Genomic DNA, 17675 nt, shown 5'->3' with positions numbered 1-17675 from the left:
CAAGAGAGCAGGATGAGGTTGATGTAGTGGGTTGAGCTTGGAGACCCTCCCCTGGCTAGGGTGGAATATGGGGACCTGGGATGGCCACCGGCAGTGATTTGTGTGCAGTGCTGAGAGAGCTGGTCCCAAGGGGACACACGTTGGTGGCAGAAATGCTGGAGTGGTGGCTCATCTCCCGGAGATACTCTGGGTGGTTGCTGATGACCTTTCCCTCCTGCCATGTCAGACCAATGATATAGCCAAAGCAGGGCCAGCAATCTGGCCACCAACCACATTCTTCAACTGCCTAAGAAAAATTTAATTGGTGGACAAGGACAGGGTTTTCCTCTCGACCTTCCCTCTGGGGAATGCAGCAAGAGATGTCGCGCATCTCCGGTGCGCTGTAAGGTGAAGACACAGGGGTAAGGAGGCCAAGAGGAGCTGGGAGGTGGTGGTTGGAGAAAGGCTCTGGCAGAGCAAAGCACCCAGCGGTAATGCTTTCCCGACAGCTGGGTGGGTACGAGGGCTCAGGGTGAGGAGCTGCCCCCGCCCCTCCGGGAAGTGAAGCAGGGCATGCTTAGGGACAAGCTGAATCCGCACGGGTCAGCTCAGTGCTGTAACCGCATGTCCGTACGTGGATGGGGGAGCTCTGACACGGCTCCAAATCCGTCATTTTCCGCTGGAATTTAACGTTCCCGGGCCCTTTGTGGCAATCACTAACGGGAGCGGGCGCCCCTGGAGCGCTGGGGCCGGAGCCGCCCGCAGGATCGCTGCCCTGGGTCGTGGCGGCGAGCGGAAGCGGGCTCGGAGCCGCCGGGGGACGGGAGCCGCCGCCACATGGGCGCGCGCACTTCCCCGTTCGTGCCCGTTGAGGGCGGGAGCGGCGGCCGGAGCGGCCAATCGGGGGCGGGGGCGGGGAGCCCAGCTCGGCCGGTGAGAAAAGCTAGCTTGGCAGCCGCGGGCGAAGCAGCCAATGGGCGCGCGCTCTTGAGGAAAGGCAGGTGTCATCGCCAATAGGTGTTCGGTGGGGGGCGGGGGCGGGTTGAGGAAAGGCCAATAGGGTCGCTCTCCGTTTAACGGGCGGCCCGGGTGGCGAATTGCGGCGCGTGCGGGCGGGGCGCGCGGGGTGGCTAGCCGGTGCGCGCCGCCATTGTGGCCAGTTCGATCGGTATCGGGAGCGGAGAGCGGAGCTCAGCGAGCCCGGAGCAGGGAGCAGCCCCCCCACGGCCGGCCTCAGTCACCATCACACCGCGGGAGGCGGCGCAAACAGCAGTCACCACCACCGTCCGCACCGAACAGCCGCCGCCATGAGCAGCGAGGCCGAGACCCAGCCGCCCGCCGCCCCCGTCCCCGCGGCGGCCCCCGCCGCCCCCGCCGACTCCAAGCCAAACGGTGGGACCGGGAACGGGGGCAGCGGCCTGGCCTCGGCGGCGCCTCCCGCTGGCGGGGACAAGAAGGTCATCGGTGAGGGCAGCCTGGGGTCCCGGAGCGGGGTGGGAAGCCCCGATCCCCTGCCCCTCCCCCGCCACGGCTGAGGGTGGCGCGCGCTCCCTTCCCCCCCGAGGGGCGGCGCGCGCCCCCTGCCCGCCCCCGGCGCGTGTCCCCGCTCGCTCCCCCGCGCGCGCGGGGCCGTTGCTCGCCCCCCTCTCCCTCGCTCCCCGCGCGCCGCCGGCCCCGCGTGCCGGGTGGGGGCGGGGCGGCGCAAGATGTCCGCCACGCGGGGCCTTTGTGCGCGCGCCCCGCCACGTGCCCCTGACGCGCCGCTCCCCCCCCTCCCTCCCCGCTTCACTCTGCCCCTTCCCGCAGCAACGAAGGTTTTGGGAACAGTGAAATGGTTCAACGTGAGGAACGGTTACGGCTTCATCAACAGGTGAGCGCCTGGACGCGGGGGCCTCGTTACGGGGAGGCCCGGGGAGGGGGCGCGGCCGTGACAGCGGGGCGGGGGGCGGCGGTGCCTTTGCCGCCTCTCGCCCTTGTTGGTAGAAGGAGCTGGTGCGATGCGCCCTTTCTCCACCCCGGGGGTTCTGACCTGCTCGGGGCTTGCCTGGCTGGCTTTTGACTTCTTTAACCTAGGCAAGGGCTGCGCTCTCGAAGCAAGTCTGTTTTCACGGCGATGTGTCTTACATTATGGTCCATCCTTTTATGATGTTTGGTTTTTTTTTTTTTCCCTTAAGGATATAAAAGTACACTGACTGTCAGCACAGACAGTATTTGTTTAAACTGCTGCATGAAGTTCAGTCAATGCAAGCAAAAATTGCTTTTAGCACTTGGTAGTTAAAACACGCTCTAATGAGGACACCCCCAGCAAGCAGGAAAATGAGTGAAAGGAGCACAGTTCACACAGTCTGCTGCCACACTCGAGTGTATGGACTGGTCTCATGAAACAAGTGCCTAGAAGATTCTTTTTATGACAGTGGTTGATGTGAAAGAATAATTTGAATGCTGTGGGAATTAAATAAGTACCTGAAGTAGGCCTGTCAAGGAGAGGAAGTGCTCTGCAAACAAGTTTCTTAAAAATGGGCAATTCTTGGCCCCATTAGTTGGGGGGGCCTCCCCGGAGTGTTGCCAGAGCTGTTTCCCTTAATTCGTGGTACTTAAACTTCCCAGTCTCAGAATGAGGCTGCATACTGGAAAATCTCCCTTTAGGCAAGTAAGTATAGTGTTGTTATTGGAACTTTAATTTATGTTTGGTTTAAACACTGCCTTTTTGAACTGCCTGTTACTTTATGAACTAGCCTAAATTGTCTGTCAAGCTCCTGAATTGGTGTTGTGTCTGCAGCTTTACAAACTCCCCTCCCAGTCTGCCCAGTTGGCATTGTTCATCGTGCCATGCTTCAGCTCCCAGCGTTGAGGAGTCCCCAGTGCTGAGAGCTGCTGTGTCGCTGGCCTTGGGAACGCCTCCCACATCCCGGCCACAAACCCCACCTCGAGGGAAGGCTTTTCCTGTTTCCTCGGCAGGGAAAATGTTCTGTGATGTCAGTCAAGCAGGGAAGCAGCAGCAGCAGCTAGTTGAGACATCCGAGCAGCTTCCCCAGTCATTACTTTGGCAGCTGTTTAATCCCTGAGGTTGCCATTTGTAATGAGAAACCCAGCATGATCTGCTATTATCAAGAGATTAGAGCCTGGTAACCGAAGGGGAGGACATTTCCTCAGCTCTGGAATCTTTGCTTGGCCGTAGGGAGGCTGTGGGGAGCTCCTGCCCTTGCATGGCTCTGTTTGAGCCAGGTCTGCTTTCAGATAAAATGAGGCTGTGGAACTGAAATGAGCTCTGATGTAGTTGCATGCTCACTTCAGGTGTTTCCTGTGTGTTCTTAGTGTTAGAGGTGTGATCCTGTTTCAAAATAGGAAGGAGTTTGAATTCTGGGTCTTTGGTCGTTTCTTGTGTTTGCCAAAGTAACAGGTGGATGTGCAAAGGCTTGGTCTGTGCCATAGCTGGGGCTGCACAGTCTGGCACGGTGTTTGGTGCTGGGCTTGGCATCTTCTTAGTCTGTCTGCTTGCCTGTTTCCCTTTTTCTGATACATTTTAGTGGATAAAAGATGTGAATGGAAGAGTGGCATAGTTGCAAAGATCAGTTAAATTATTTGTTTGGCCTTCAAAATGGATGTTTCTCTTGTACCCTTCCAAATTGTCTTTGAAAAAGTGATGGTCCTGTTGTTCCATCATCCACATGTGACAGCATGCTTGCTGGAAACAGCATTGGGAGTGATGTAGCCAGTGGCATGAGGCTGTAAAAATGACATGGTGTATGTTTCACTTGATTCACTGAGCTCTGTGGGACCTTGTTAGTTGTCCAGCCAAAACTCCGATGTCCTCTTGAATGGAAACTGCTTTGCAAATGGATTTTAAAAACAAGTATTTAGTCTGGTTGTCCAAAATTGAACCTGTACAAAAGTACAAGGCGTCCATGTTGTGGATGAGCACTTGCTACCACCGTTTTTCAGCTGAGGATGAAAGGAGGTGCTCAGCATTTTTACTAGAAGCATGTTACCATTCTCTTGTGAAGGTTTTCAGCATTTTGGGCATTTTACTTTGAAGAAGAGTCATTCAGCTGTGGGTTTGCAAGGGCTTCTTAGTGCTGCTTTCTTGGGGCTTTGGAGATGACAGAGGAGTGGCTCTGCTTTTTGGCTGCCTTTTCCCAGTAACCTTTTTGGTCTGTAGGCATCAATTTCAAGAGGAAACAAGGGGACTTATTTTTACTGGTGATGTCTGATGGAAAAGCTGTAGCTTGGATGGAGTTTCTGGAAGGAGTTTAATTGTCAAATCTCACTTTTTAAAGCCAGGGGTAAGGAGCACCTGGCTTTATCTTACTAAAAACCATCCCGAGTATTCTGTTACCACTAGCCACGAGCACTTCAGTTCAGAGCATGTTTTCACACAAGCTTACTTGTGTCTTTACCTAGGAAATAAAAGCCACTTTGCTGTTGGTTCGGGCTGTTCCATGCTGTAATGAAACTTAACCCTGCAGTGAGGGTGGGTTGGTGTGGTGGGAGCTGGAATGCTTCAGGAGTGGGGGAGATGGCTTGTGCAGCCTCACCAGCGCAGGGTTGTCTCTGTTGTAGCTCTGCAGAGCAGGAAAGAAACTTCTGACTGAAGCTGGCACTGAGCTGTGGTTGTTCAGGCTCGGGGCAGCTGCGAAAGCTCTGCCAGGGTCACGCTGCTGAAGGATGGGTGCTCTTGGGTCCTTATAGAGAGAGACCTGAGCTCTTTTCTGTTCATTGAGAGGGGACACTAAGGCTTGACCAAGTGTGCTGCCTGCACGGGCAGCTGGTGTTGCTGCTCCTCAGGTAAGTGGAATGCTGAGGCTGAGGGGTTGCAAGTGCGGCTGCAGTGGCAAGGGCAGAGCTGCTGCCAAAAGCTGCAGCAGGCAGTCTCTGTCCACAGAGCACTGCTGGAAGGAGTGAGTGGTCACTGTCAGGTGTTCAGACATGTCTGGTGATGGGATGTGAAGGGTGGAGGGGTGCAGCAGTGAGGAGGAGTGTGCCTTCAGCATGTGCTCCGTGCTTTGTGTAAGCTGATCTCTTTCCTACACACAGTAAGCTCATAGGAACTAGTGGAGAGCAGGTTGAGGAGTAATGCTGAAAGCCTGTTACAATAGATCTGCATGTTTTGCCTTTGTACCAAACAACTGAATTTTTAATTTACTGTGCATTTTATTAATGAAGTTCAATTTCCTGTTGTCTTGCAGGAACGACACCAAGGAAGATGTGTTTGTCCATCAGGTAAGATTTCCTTGAAACTAAAAGATATTCTCTCTCAGAAGTTGCCTGTTCCTGACCCATTTCAGTAGGATTGAAGCTGTGGAAGAGCCTTGCCTTTTCACTGTCACTTGAACACAAACAGCTGATTCTTGGTTGCATTGCAAGAAGAGCCTGCTTGCACTTTGGGGTTTTTGCACATCAGCCAAGTGGGCTGAGGTTGTACAGTGATGAGAATTGCACTCAGTGCTAGTATGGGCTTGGGGGTAACTGCTTGGGGTTCAGTCACCTTGTGCATTCATACAGTGGAAGTAAGCATCTGGAGATAAAGTTAAATTAATAGCTTGCAGCAGGGAGAGAATTGAACTTAGGGATGAAGTGACAATGAAACTTTTTTTTCCTAGGCAGAATTACAGATTTTATTGCTCTAGGCTTTCCATGGAAGTCTACCAGCATTTTAGTACAGGCTTTTCAATTTAACTGATATGTATCTGTAGATATAATGTGTGGCAAATAGGTAAACTTCTGGAAAATAGAGCAGGAGTGCACACCACACCTGTGTCTTACTTTATGGAGCAGGTTTGCCTTGGTTTAGTTCTTTGTCTAATTGAGAGGCTGTGATCAGCAATTTACTTTTTGCCATTTCTGCCCTTTCTTTCTCTCCTTGGTAAGCAGACCACAAAGAATTCTTAGTGGAGCCTGCTTTACTCTGGCATTTAGGAATCATTCTTTTGTCTCAAGTTAGGGATGTGCTGCTGATGTTAACACAAAGGAAGGGAAAAACAATGCCTGGAAAGTGTTTTGTTTTTTAATCTCTCAGCTTCATGCTTGTTGTTTGTATGAATTAGTAGCTTTTAGAGGCACTGGTTTGTGAGAGGTTGTACATACCCTGAGGGGAGGCTTTCAGACCCAATGGGCAAGTAGGGCCACCTGTAAGTGACCTTGACTTACTAGTTGTGTTACAGGACTTGTCATGCAGCTGGTATCTGTGTTTCTGAAATAACAGTTTGGTAATGATTTGTTTTAGTGTAATATTTTTACAATTAAACCATTATGGGGCTCTAATCAGAAGGAAATCAGGTTGTTTGAGAAGTCTAGCTGTGTATGCTTTTCTCCATCCCTGTTACATACTTCAGGTGTCACAGAAAGCTGTTGGATTGACTGCTTATTGTAATAAGGCTTTCCTTAAAGTTACTGAGATTTGTGGGCATGTTTTTCCATTGATTTTGTACAATTTGGGCAGAAGAAATCCAATCAAATTGTGTGGCAGATGTTTATATTAAAGTTGTTACACTGTTAGTGCCCTTCATTTAAAGTGTTTGATAAGCAGGACATGCCTGAGCAAGGTGTGCATTGAGGATTAACCTGTCTGCTGAAGATGTCATCCAGTGCAGCAGAGCACTGAAAACTGAGTCTGTTCTGGTAATGTTGTTTGACAGGTGGGCCACTGATACAGAGCATGTCTGGTGCTGATGCATGGAAAAGAACAATCCTTGTTGTGCAATACACAACTGGAGTAGATTTAGGATTAATTGGTTAGACCTGTAGTAGAAACTATGGTGGTGGAATCTCTTGATATCTGGCCATTTTTATGTTTGCAGAGTATGGACCACAGAAGCTGCTGTGTCCTGTGATGTGTAGGAAATAATGGAGGGCTGGAAATCCAAGAGGGTGATTGGAAGGGTTGTGATATATTGATGTATAGGCATCAGAGGAATGTTTAACTATCATAGTGATATTGAATTTTAAACTCTGATTATAGGAGTGCTTTAGGCAGTGTGTGGTGTGAGAGTTCTCCTCTTTGTTTTCAAACTGTCTTTTTAGCCAGCAGACAGCATGTTGACAGGTGCTTCCAGTTAATGGTAAAGCTGTTGCACATTTCAAATAGTCCAGAGCATAATACAGGTACATTTTATGACTTCCTGGATTTTCCCAATTATTCAATTGCTTTTTCAGAAGTACAGGTCTTTCTCCTCAGATAAAGAAACTTGAATATTTAGTAATCTAAAAAAAAAAAGTCTTCCTTTGTATTCTTATGCTGTGCCTGCACTGTTGTGTTGTTAGACTGCCATAAAGAAGAATAACCCCAGGAAGTACCTCCGCAGCGTAGGAGATGGAGAGACCGTGGAGTTTGATGTGGTTGAGGGAGAAAAGGTAAACACATCTCTCGGGTGTCAGAGCACATGGCAAACTCAGGCTGCAGGCTTGCTGTGGTGCCTGTGGTTTGAGCTGATGCCTGATGACATCCAAGGAGGTGAATGGTTTTTCATTTCTTCACAATGTGGATGTAATAAATCTTTGCTCAGTACTAGAGTTATGCTGTAGCTGGTGGGATGGTGACTGTTTCCCTAACGCTGTTTCCACTCTTCAGGGTGCGGAGGCAGCCAATGTCACAGGACCTGGTGGAGTTCCAGTGCAGGGCAGTAAATACGCAGCAGATCGTAACCATTACAGACGATATCCACGTCGTAGGGGTCCTCCACGCAACTATCAGCAGAACTACCAGAACAGTGAGAGTGGGGAAAAGAATGAAGGAGGAGAGAACATACCAGAAGGCCAAGCCCAGCAACGCCGTCCCTATCGCAGGCGGCGGTACCCACCTTACTACATGCGTAGGCCCTACGGGCGTCGTCCACAGTACACCAACCCTCCCGTGCAGGGAGAGATAGTGGAGGTAAACGGGCTTGGTTGCTTTGGAGCAGGGTGATGGGAGGCAGCTTTTGACACTTCTTGTAGGAACTCCAGCTGATTTTGGTAAGGTTTGGCAGTAGCGTGAGATGAAGTAGTTGAAGGTCTTCATGTTATAGCTTCTAAAAACCAGAGTGTTCCAGTTTGTATGATTAAGTGGAGGATTCTCCATCATGTGTGCACCTCTTCCCTAGAACTGCTGTCCGCCTTGACTGAACTGACGACCTTCCAGCTCCTTTCTCACAAAGTGACAAGCTGTGGAGTTAGCGCAGTTCTGGTTGGGGCTGAGGAGGTCTATGGCCTGATGTCTTGCAGGGTGCTGACAACCAGGGTGCAGGAGACGGCAGACCAGTCAGGCAAAACATGTACCGGGGTTACAGACCGAGATTTCGCAGGTATGCTGCAGATCAGCTGCTGGCTTTAGCCTTGCTCAGCAACAGAGCCGGGACACGGCGATGCTCAGGTGCTGCATAGTTAAAGCCTAGCTTGACTTTCAGGGGTCCTCCTCGTCAAAGACAGCCTAGAGAGGATGGAAACGAAGAAGATAAAGAGAACCAAGGGGATGAAACCCAAAGTCAGCAGCCACCTCAACGTCGGTACCGCCGTAATTTCAACTACCGACGCAGACGCCCAGAGAACCCTAAACCACAAGATGGCAAAGAGACGAAGACAGCCGAGCCACCAGCTGAGAACACGTCCGCTCCCGAGGCTGAGCAGGGCGGGGCTGAGTAAATACCGGCTTAACATCTCTACCATCATCCGGGTGCGTGGCAGGGGCCTGGGGGTGCCATTTGTTGACTTCTTTTCGTTTGTGCCTTACGGTGTTTGGACTCTTCTTGCTCACGCGTGCTGTAACTGATCTGTGGTTGTGTCTGCAGAACTGAATTGCGAGGCTTTGTTGCATCAATGCTGACTAATTAGGAAGACTTAGTTACAAGCTTCAATTGTTATTGATAGAATACTGTTACGCTTAAAATCTTAGCTGTGTGCAGTAGTTCAGGTGTACAGCAGTCTCTGCTTGCCCAGAAATTCAAGCAGTGCAAATGTAAAGACTTGAAAGTAGTCAGGAGAAGCTGGGAATTACATGCTGGGATTTCCCTAGCTCCACCAGTGCCTGAGCTGAGTCCCTACAGGGAGATGGATGGCATTGAGACCTTGGCATCCATTTCTACAAAGGTGATGCAGAATTAGCAGGAGTGTCTCAGGAGCAGCTTTTTATCTAATCAAAGTGCTGAAAAATCTGGTAGAGATTGTGACTTTGTCAGAGCACGTGGGAGTTGTGTTGCAGTACTGAGATGTGGACTCTGGAAGGGTTGTGTGCAGGGCAGGGGCCAGAGGCTGGGTCAGTTGCAAGGGAACCTGTTTGTGTTTGAGGCTTGTTTGGTGCTGACTCCTGAGAGACAGTTCTGCTAATTTGGGAATATTTTCATTGCCAAGACTCTACTTGTTCTGCATTTCTTGTCACCCATGTGTGTATCCTGTTCGTTTTGTTCCTTGCTTATTGGAGGGCAGGAAAGTGAAAGAAGCATTTGGGCTGTAGTGGGAGCAGTCTGGGTGGTCACACTGATGGGATGGGCAGGGGCTGGTGCCTCAGTGTTGGCAGCAGCTGCAGCCTCTCCCAGCTGTGGGAGCTCGGGGACTTGATCTGCATGGGCTCTGCTGCTTCATGGTCTGCTTGCAGATGGGTCATTCCCTCACTGTCCAGACTGTGCTGCAGTGATCTCTGTGCACTTTTGGTGAACATTTGTTGTATCCTAGTATTCATCTTTGCGGTCAGCACCTCCTGGATGAATTCTTAAAATGTAGGCTTCAGAAGAAGATGACAAAGTCACCTTTGTTCCTCTTGCTGTCTGGTATCATTGGAGAACATTGGGTTTAGTTTCTTGCTTTGAGCAGTGGCTGAGTGTTGGCAGAGCCTGGGGGAAGCAGCCTTCCCCGTGAGTCGGCATTGTTCCTTTGCAAAGGTGGCTGCTGTGGCTGTGGGGGATAAGGAGTTGCAGTGAGTGTTGGCTGTGAGCTTGTGTCAGGCAGCTTAGGGTGAATTTTTGAGTTGCAGGTGAGCCTTGGTACAAAAAGCACCCCTTTAACCCTTTGACACCTGTCTGATCAGCCTTTCTTTCCCTCTTTTTCAGTTTAGTCATCAAAGAAAAGACTTCAAGAAATGAAGAAGAAAATGAAATTCCAGCAATAAGAAATGAACAAAAGAATTGGAACTGAAGACCTTAAGTGCTTGCTTTTTGCTGTTGACCAGATTACTAGAACTATCTGCATTATCTATGCAGCATGGGGTTTTTATTATTTTTACCTAAAGAATTCTCTTTTTGGAAATGATAAACGCGTTTTTTAAAAGCCTGGTTTTTCTCAATATACCTTTAAAAGTTTGTAAATTGTTTCATATCTGGTCACGTTGAGATTTTTAAGAACCTCATTTTTAATTTGTATGAAATATACGCCTGATTTTTTCAAGTCAAACTGCAAGCATCTGTTAATAAAGGTCTTAAAGAGTTACCATATGTGCTTAGGTGTTTTAAAGGTTTTCAGTATTCGTAGAAGGTTTGGCAAAAAAATGACTGCTTTACTCTTTGGGCATACAGGCTGGTGGGGTAAAGCAGAAAAGTTGAAGTAAAAAAACCAATGAGGGTGCAGTTGAGTCACATTGGACAATGATGGGCAGCCACAGAGGGGTGGGAGTTTCTAGTGCTGGCCCAGTGTGTTTCCAGGAGCTGTTTGCTGGTACAGCTTGGCTGTGCCCTTGCTGGAATACAGCACTTACAGACCTGACTTGGTGTGATGGTGCTTAAAAAAAAAGGGGGAATCCCTCCCCCAAAAATGGTAAAATCACACATTGGTTTGGGTTGGAGGAATGAGGAGCTTAAAGCTTGCCCCATCCCATACCTTGTCAGTGGGGCAGGGACAGCTTCTGCTTGCAGCTTGGGTTGCTCCAATCCCTGTCCGAGCTGGCCTTGAATACTTGGAGGGATGGGACAGCCATGGTTTCTCTGGGCAGCCTGTGCCAGGTTCTGGATACCAAAAAGTCCCAGCCTTGCCCCTGGGGCTGTGCTATAGCGCTGTTGCTCCGTGAATGCCCTGCAGAGCCCCAGGTGCAGGAGCAGGGAGATGGGGCTGTGCCTTGTGACAGAGCTGCCTTTGGCTGCACCCCTCTGCCATGGTGAGAGCTCGGTGAGTGGGGGCTGCTCCCTCAGCATGGAGCTCACACAGCTCCATGCTCACACAGCTCCACACTGTGCCGTGGTCTGACAGCACCCGTCAGAGCCACTGCAGAGCACCTGCCCGAGGGGGTCACTGCCCAATGGCAGTTTTTGGGACCCTTCTGCACACCAGTGAGCTCTGTGCCCTTAAAAATTTTCTTGTGGGCTCCAGTGTCCCACTCATGACAGGTGTCCCAACAGTCCTAGTGCTCCAGGCTTTGCTCTCTACCCCTGCTAATGCTTACACGTGCTCATCCCCTGGCTGTGCCATTTGTGAGCGTCGTGCCCTCCAGACGCTGCTGTTTGACTGCACCATCTCATCTCTGCTCTTTCCTGCCACTCAGCGTTTGGATTTTCTCCTTTCCCGGGTTCCTGGGGTCCTGGGAAACAGGACAGACTTGCCCCAGACTTGAAGAAGTGTGAGAAGCAGCACTAAAAAACAGCTTTGCTGCTTTTTGACTTCATGTGAGGGGGCAAATGGCTCAAGAAGACCCTTGCAGCTCTCTAGGTTTTGGATGCCGGTGCTTTGCAGCCTGGCGGGGCTGCGGGAGTGGGACTGCGAGTCTTCACACCCGTCTGTTTTGGGCACTGTGTCCCTGCAGCACCATCTGCTTGGGCCTGGAGCTTGACTTTCCTCCTCTCAGGGTGGCAGTGCCAAGGAGATTCTGCTTGGTTTTCCTGTGCTGCAAAGGTGTCTGCGCTTAGCTTGGCGTGAGAAGTACTTCAGACTGACTCACCTCCCTGTGTGTATGGCTTCGGTGTTCCTTCATGATTCCCCATGAAAACATGGATAACTAAGTATTCCAGACTCCTGGTTTTACCCAGTTTTTGAGCACAAGCCTCATACTGCCCTGAGTCCGAGCCCAGGGAAGGTTTCCAGTGGGGCTGGTGTGGGAAGGCTGCCAGCCACATGGAGTCAGTGCTGCTCCGTGTGGAAAAGACTTCCCAAAGCATGAGCTGAGCAATGTCAGAGGAGCTACTCTGCCCTCAGTGTCCTGACAGCTTTCCCAGGAACAGGGGCATCTTTCCTTAAAGCAATACTTTTCTGGAATTCATCTTCATGAAACCTGGCTGGAAGTGGGGAAAAAACCCTTCCCTGGCTGACTGCTGCAGTACCTTTGCTTTTAGCAGTCAGCCGGCTACATCATTACCTGGAAGCAGCTGCAGAAATGTCTGAGTACAGGTGCCAGTGCTTTAATGGGGTCGGACTGGCAGGGAGGAGGTCCCGTATCAGGGAGGTGCTGCCATCACACGCGGGAGTCCATGGCGTACATCTTGCTGGTGGCTGCTCGGCCCCGGGGCCGGGGATGCCTCTGGGGTTGACAGCGGCTGCTGGGGCCTACCAGGAAAGAGTTGGGCTTGTGTCATGGCTGGCAGTTGCAGGGTGACTCGGGACTGCCACAGCATGGGGACACAGCAGGAGAAATTAACTGAGACAGCCAGCAGGGTTAACTTCCACCCCATGGGACCAGGCATAAAGATTGGAGATGACGTCTGGAGAAGCATCATCTGCCCAATGTCCCTGGTGGGAGGGCTGAATTTCAACCAGCACATCCCTGCAGCCATTGTCTCAGGCTTTGGCTGATGACAGGGATTCAACTTCAGCACAGCTACTGCTTTGAGTAAACATCAGCACACCTTCATCAGGACCTGGAGGCCCACAGATGTGGATGGATCCCTGCACCCTCTTCACGCCCTTATAGGGTTTATGGGGCCCCTCACTCAGCCCTGTTCTGCCTTGTGTAGCCTTCCCAGCCAAGGGGCACAGGTTGGGCACTGAGGAGTCCCCCTTGGTTAGGCTGGGCCCTGCAAGAAGCCTCTGTGCTCTCTGAGCTGGTCCTTTACCCCTTAGATCTGCCGGGCAAAAAGCTGCTTGAGATAAGATGGGGTGGAATGAGACAGACTGACCTGTGCAGGCATGGAGGCAGCAGGTCAGCAGGACAGATGCCACAAAGCAGCCCATGGAGCCAGCCATCCCCAGCCAGCATGACCACCCAAAGTCATAGTGGACTCCCAGGAATATATTGTGTGACACCAGCATGGCCCTCTCCACGTAGACATCCACTGCGTACCACACAGAGCCTATGAGACCCAGGATGCCTAGGAGAAAAGGGGCTTGTTAGAAACAACCATACAACACCCCACGCTCCCCAAGCCCCGCTGAGCGGGTGCCACCAGCCCCCAGCATGGTCCCCAGCTCCCTGTGGGACACGAAGTCTGTTTGCTCCAAAGCTCTCCCGGCCACGCACTCCCAGCGCAGAGTATGACTCCAGCTCCATAGCACAACTTCAGTTTGACACAAGGATCTTCCTTGAGGAAGGTGATGCAGTCAAGCCCAAGGACCAGTGTGGCCAAAGCCAGGCCAGCCAGGAGATCTGCTGTGATCATCAGGGTCCGTGTCACCACAATCTTCACTGGGTAGAAAAGTTAAAAACAACCAGAATCAGGAATGAGGAATTACCAGAGGAATGGGGGTCTCCAGATTTCTGCCCATGTCCTTTTTGAGTCACCCAGCTCACCAGTGGCCATCACACTGGAATCCACCAACTCCATCCCTGCCATGGGCCAAGGGAAGGTGCTCAAAAAGCTCATCAGAAACTTAATAAGGACTTAAACCCATGATTAGACCACCTCAAGAAACCAAACAACTCAAGGTATACCCATCACCACCTGGTATGTAGTTGCCTGCTCAAGCCATTCTTGAGCAGAAGACACTGCCTCTCACACTGTTTTTTCCTCCAAGTTGTGTAGCAGGTGTTTTAAACAGCAAATGTCAATATACCAGTGAAAAACTAGAGCTGGCATGGATCATATCAGTAGCTGTGATGGGACTGCCCTGCAAAGCTCGCTTCTCCCCCAGAGCAAGGTGGCAGTCCCCCTTAGTCCATACCAACTACTTTCCTTCTCCACTGCCTGAATCTGTGTTGTTCCATGTCATGACCCAGTACAAAGGTTCTCTCTCTTGGTAGGCCCTGTGCAGGCCAGAAGAAATGTCCCTACCCTGATGTGACTGTCCCTGAGCTGTGGGCATGAGTCCTTGGCCAGTGGGAATGGTCCTTGCTCTGCCTGCAGCACAGTGGGTAGCAAACCCTAGGCTCTACATGCTGGAGCGTGTTTGTCATGAGGTGGCACAGCTTCACAGCATCTTTCCTGCCTGATGACCCCATGGCAGGTCTAACTGCCGAGTTTCTGCCAAGACCAGGCTATTGGGGCAGGAGATCAAGAGATCAAGACAGGCTGGTGTGGCTGACTGACAAAGGGCAGCTTGGTGCAATGAAAATCACTTTCCCTCTTGCCTTTCAAGAAGACTCTGAGCTGTGAACTTAATAAATGCCTCCAGGGCAGGTCAGCTCACCTGGGTGGTCAGCCAGAATTGAGTCATACTGGTCGCAGGTCCTGACCCCGTCCTGCATGTTGGTGACACACTCCCTCCAAAGGCCCCGGCATCTGTGACTTACCTGGAAGCAGGAGAAAGGCATTCGCGCAAAAAGCACCAGAGTCTCCCCAGCTTCCCATGGATCTCCCAGCCCAGCAAGGCAGATTTCAGGCTCCCACTACTACACCTGGACATGTCCTGGTGACTCCCTGCCCATACCTGCTCTCTGTTTTCTCCTGCTCCATTCCTCTGCCTCCATAATCATCTAATCCTTCAATTTACAAAGCAGTGGCTTTGCCCCATCATGTCCCTTTTCCAAGCCTGTGGAGCCATTGTGCAACCTCATGTGCTGGGGAGGATGAAACAAGAAAGCCTTTTAAATATGACTGCCTGGCAAAAGATTTTGAGAATATAGAAACTATAAGTGAGATTGAAATGAAAGCAGCCTTTGAGATACCTTAGTTGTGACCAGTTGAATGTATTCCCCCCTGGAGGAAACAATTCCCTCTGCAAGCAGGCAGGCCTAAGAGTCAGAGCAGGCCTTGCAGTTTGGCAGACGGGACCCAAAGAATAAGATTTAGGGTTTAACACATAAACATAGTACGGTAATGTAGTGATTCCTATAGGTTGTGTGGAAATGTTATAAGATATGGATGCTGTAGTAGATTGGTTAATGAGAATCTGCATATTCAACACTGAAGACGATTTATTGTATTGTAACGGGAACTTTGCTCTCTTTTGGCGTTTTCTTATCTCTCTTCTCCCTTATCTCTTTGCTCGCTCTTGCACTCCTCTTCGCGCCCTTTTCTTTCTTTGTCTCTTTGTCTTCCCTCTGCACTCTTTCACCCCCTCCTTTTACATGCTCTCCGCTCTTAAACCTTTGCCGTTGACTCTCTTCACTTTAGGCCTCTCTTCTCTCGGCCCTGCTCTGAGCTGCGGCTGGGAGCTCCCAGCAGGGCCCTGCACCCAGGCCCGTTGTAATAAACAAGTTACACGGCTTGGCTTCAAAGAGATCTCGTCTCCGTCCGTCCCTACCATGCGTGACCCCCGTCACTCCTACACTCATGGATGGCAAGGCACCCACCCTGCTCTCAGCTCTCACCTTGAGGATGATGGTTGCTTTGCTCACCTTAAAGGTGGCTGAGCGCTTCCAAATGGTAGACTTCAGGAGGGGGAGATGAGCTTGAAATTAACTTGAGCACCATGCGTTTGATTAGTCCAAGAACACTGCTAAAAACTACAATAACTATAACTAAAATAAACAGCACTAAAAACACAGTTTTCAGATCCCAACCAGCCCGAGAGTCCCCAGCCTTTGAACAGTCCATTCAGCCAGTTGTCAGTTTCTCTGTTGATGTCCGAGAGCCTTTGTCAAGGTAGTCCATATGTGGTTTGGGCTGAGGGACTGTTCAAAGGCTGAGGACTCTCGGGCTGGTTGGGATCTGAAAACTGTGTTTTTAGTGCTGTTTATTTTAGTTATAGTTATTGTAGTTTTTAGCAGTGTTCTTGGACTAATCAAACGCATGGTGCTCAAGTTAATTTCAAGCTCATCTCCCCCTCCTGAAGTCTACCATTTGGAAGCCCTCAGTGCTCCAACAGAACCCGGCCGCATGGTCTGATCACCTTTTTAAGCTCAGGGACAGGGGGAGGGGAGGTACAGGTGAGCCACCAACCAGGTGAGAGGGGCAGGGTCTCAGGGGAAGATGACACCCAGACAGGCCAATGACCTCTGGGCACAGGGGCATCCTTTGAACTTGACCAAGCACACAACGCCTTGCTGGAATGTTCAGCCTGATTGACAGGACTCACTCAGCATGGGGGCAAGGGGGAAGGGAGAGAGGTATAGGCACACCTGGGGGAATGACCTGGAAGGCCAAAATGGGACATTACAGCACACCACAACAGGTGGCTACTCTGCTCACCTCCAAGCTGTCATCAGCATTGACCATCCAGCAGTCGGTGCATGTGGCCAGGAGTAGGAAGAGTGTTGAGAGAAGAGCAAGCCCGAATGCTGTCACCTGTAGGGCTGTACCCATGGGGAGACCTGCAAGGGCACAGAGATGTTCACCAACTCTGCTCTGGCTACTGCCAGACACCCAATCTTACAAGGACAAGGTGCCACCGAGGCCAGGCATCCTCTGGATACCTAAGAGTCATCTGGGTCCTGTCTCACAGTGCTCACTTGCTGTCAAAACGCTCTAATATCCTCAGCCAAGGTTGGGCCACGAGGTTTACATGTAGAGAGAGCTTTTAGACACACAGTAATTTTGTAGTGGATGCATTCCCACATTGGTTCCCTTTCTTCCAAATAGAAAATGCCAACCATCATTACTTGCCCTTTGGCAATCAATAGATGCTGGAAACCACTGTCAAATAACTGCTGCTAGGAAAACCTGTGACCTAAAGCATGTTTCCAGAGAACCTCTAGAGACCCATCCCTGCCATGTGACTTGGTGGGTACATCTGCCTTTTCTTGCTTTTGCTTTTTGTGCGATCTCAGCGCCTCAGGACTGATGTGCAGAGTGACCGAGACCACCCTTGGGGGGCTCGGGAGTCCTGGAATGTTGCCAGAAGTGTCTGGTGGCTGGACTTTGATCCTGCACGGGAGACGACACCTGTATGAGGATGGGAGGATCTCACTGGGTGAATGGTGAAGGGATAAGTTAATTAGAGAGTGAAACACAGGGTTTAAGATTTCTGTACAGGGGGGGTCTAAAGAAGTAAGATGGAGGAATTGGGGCGTGTCCTGTCCTTCTTCTTCTTCTTCTTCTTGGCCTCCATCTTCTGTGGTGATGGTGGCACTTTGGGATTGGTTATTACTAAAAGTGCACTGGTTAATAAGGGTAAAAGGTATTGGGGAAAAATGATAAATATTGTATACGTAATTTTGAGTATAAAGATAGGTGACCGCCCCGGGGGCTCTCAGTGTGCTCATGGCTGGCTGCTGTGCAGACTCTGTCGGGCCAAGAGAAAATCTTTTAGATAAACAATTAATAAACACCGAGACCGAGAAAAGATCTGAAGCCCCTTCTCGTCCTTTGGAGCGCGGGCTGTCCAAGGCCACCCCGGGCCTTTCCAGGTCATTGAAACAGCCGAGAAACCGACAGCTTTTCACTCCAAGAAAAACTATGAGGTGTTAAACATCCAGATTGGAGTACAAACAAGTGTCCCATGGAGGTGTCCTAATCTTAAGCACAAGCCCAAAGACACATCTCCCATTCCAAGTG

At 50.7% G+C, this 17675-nt stretch overlaps 2 protein-coding genes across 4 annotated transcripts; one reads left to right on the top strand and one right to left on the bottom strand.

Annotated features, from left to right (window-relative positions):
- Nucleotides 1-1134: 1134 nt before the first annotated feature.
- Nucleotides 1135-10371, top strand: YBX1 (Y-box binding protein 1). Of its 3 annotated transcripts, none has more exons than XM_063177163.1 (8): nt 1135-1443; nt 1786-1849; nt 5166-5199; nt 7240-7329; nt 7547-7849; nt 8179-8258; nt 8349-8626; nt 10001-10371. In XM_063177163.1, the coding sequence occupies exons 1-7, from the start codon at nt 1287-1289 to the stop codon at nt 8593-8595; spliced, it is 975 nt and encodes a 324-aa protein (XP_063033233.1). In that variant the 5' UTR covers nt 1135-1286; the 3' UTR covers nt 8596-8626; nt 10001-10371. The 3 variants fall into 3 exon arrangements, with proteins under 3 accessions (XP_063033233.1, XP_063033234.1, XP_063033235.1); XM_063177164.1 differs by having other exon boundaries at nt 9996-10371; XM_063177165.1 differs by having other exon boundaries at nt 1138-1443; nt 8361-8626.
- A 1886-nt stretch (nt 10372-12257) lies between these two features.
- On the bottom strand, nt 12258-16484 carry LOC134429679 (claudin-16-like). The gene is made up of 6 exons (XM_063176946.1): nt 16362-16484; nt 15551-15610; nt 14428-14530; nt 13322-13486; nt 12981-13172; nt 12258-12411 (listed from the first exon to the last, which is right to left on the bottom strand). The coding sequence occupies exons 1-6, from the start codon at nt 16482-16484 to the stop codon at nt 12320-12322; spliced, it is 735 nt and encodes a 244-aa protein (XP_063033016.1). The 3' UTR covers nt 12258-12319.
- Nucleotides 16485-17675: the final 1191 nt, after the last annotated feature.

The sequence above is a fragment of the Melospiza melodia genome, chromosome 26, assembly GCF_035770615.1.
Source record: "Melospiza melodia melodia isolate bMelMel2 chromosome 26, bMelMel2.pri, whole genome shotgun sequence".
NCBI classification, from domain to species: Eukaryota; Metazoa; Chordata; class Aves; order Passeriformes; family Passerellidae; genus Melospiza; species Melospiza melodia.
Note: the sequence above shows the minus strand (reverse complement) of the source record. Positions and strands in the feature narration are given on the sequence as shown.

Excerpts from the sequence above, each read along its gene's own strand:
- YBX1 (XM_063177163.1), top strand. The coding sequence starts at position 1,287 with ATGAGCAGCGAGGCCGAGACCCAGCCGCCCGCCGCCCCCGTCCCCGCG. Across the intron at positions 1,444-1,785 it reads CGGGGACAAGAAGGTCATCG|CAACGAAGGTTTTGGGAACA; the intron begins GTGAGGGCAGCC and ends CCCTTCCCGCAG. Across the intron at positions 8,259-8,348 it reads TACAGACCGAGATTTCGCAG|CTTGACTTTCAGGGGTCCTC; the intron begins GTATGCTGCAGA and ends GTTAAAGCCTAG.
- LOC134429679 (XM_063176946.1), bottom strand. The coding sequence starts at position 16,484 with ATGGGTACAGCCCTACAGGTGACAGCATTCGGGCTTGCTCTTCTCTCA. Across the intron at positions 13,173-13,321 it reads AGTCATACTCTGCGCTGGGA|GCATCCTGGGTCTCATAGGC; the intron begins GTGCGTGGCCGG and ends CTTTTCTCCTAG. Across the intron at positions 12,412-12,980 it reads CTGCCTCCATGCCTGCACAG|GCCCCAGCAGCCGCTGTCAA; the intron begins GTCAGTCTGTCT and ends CTTTCCTGGTAG.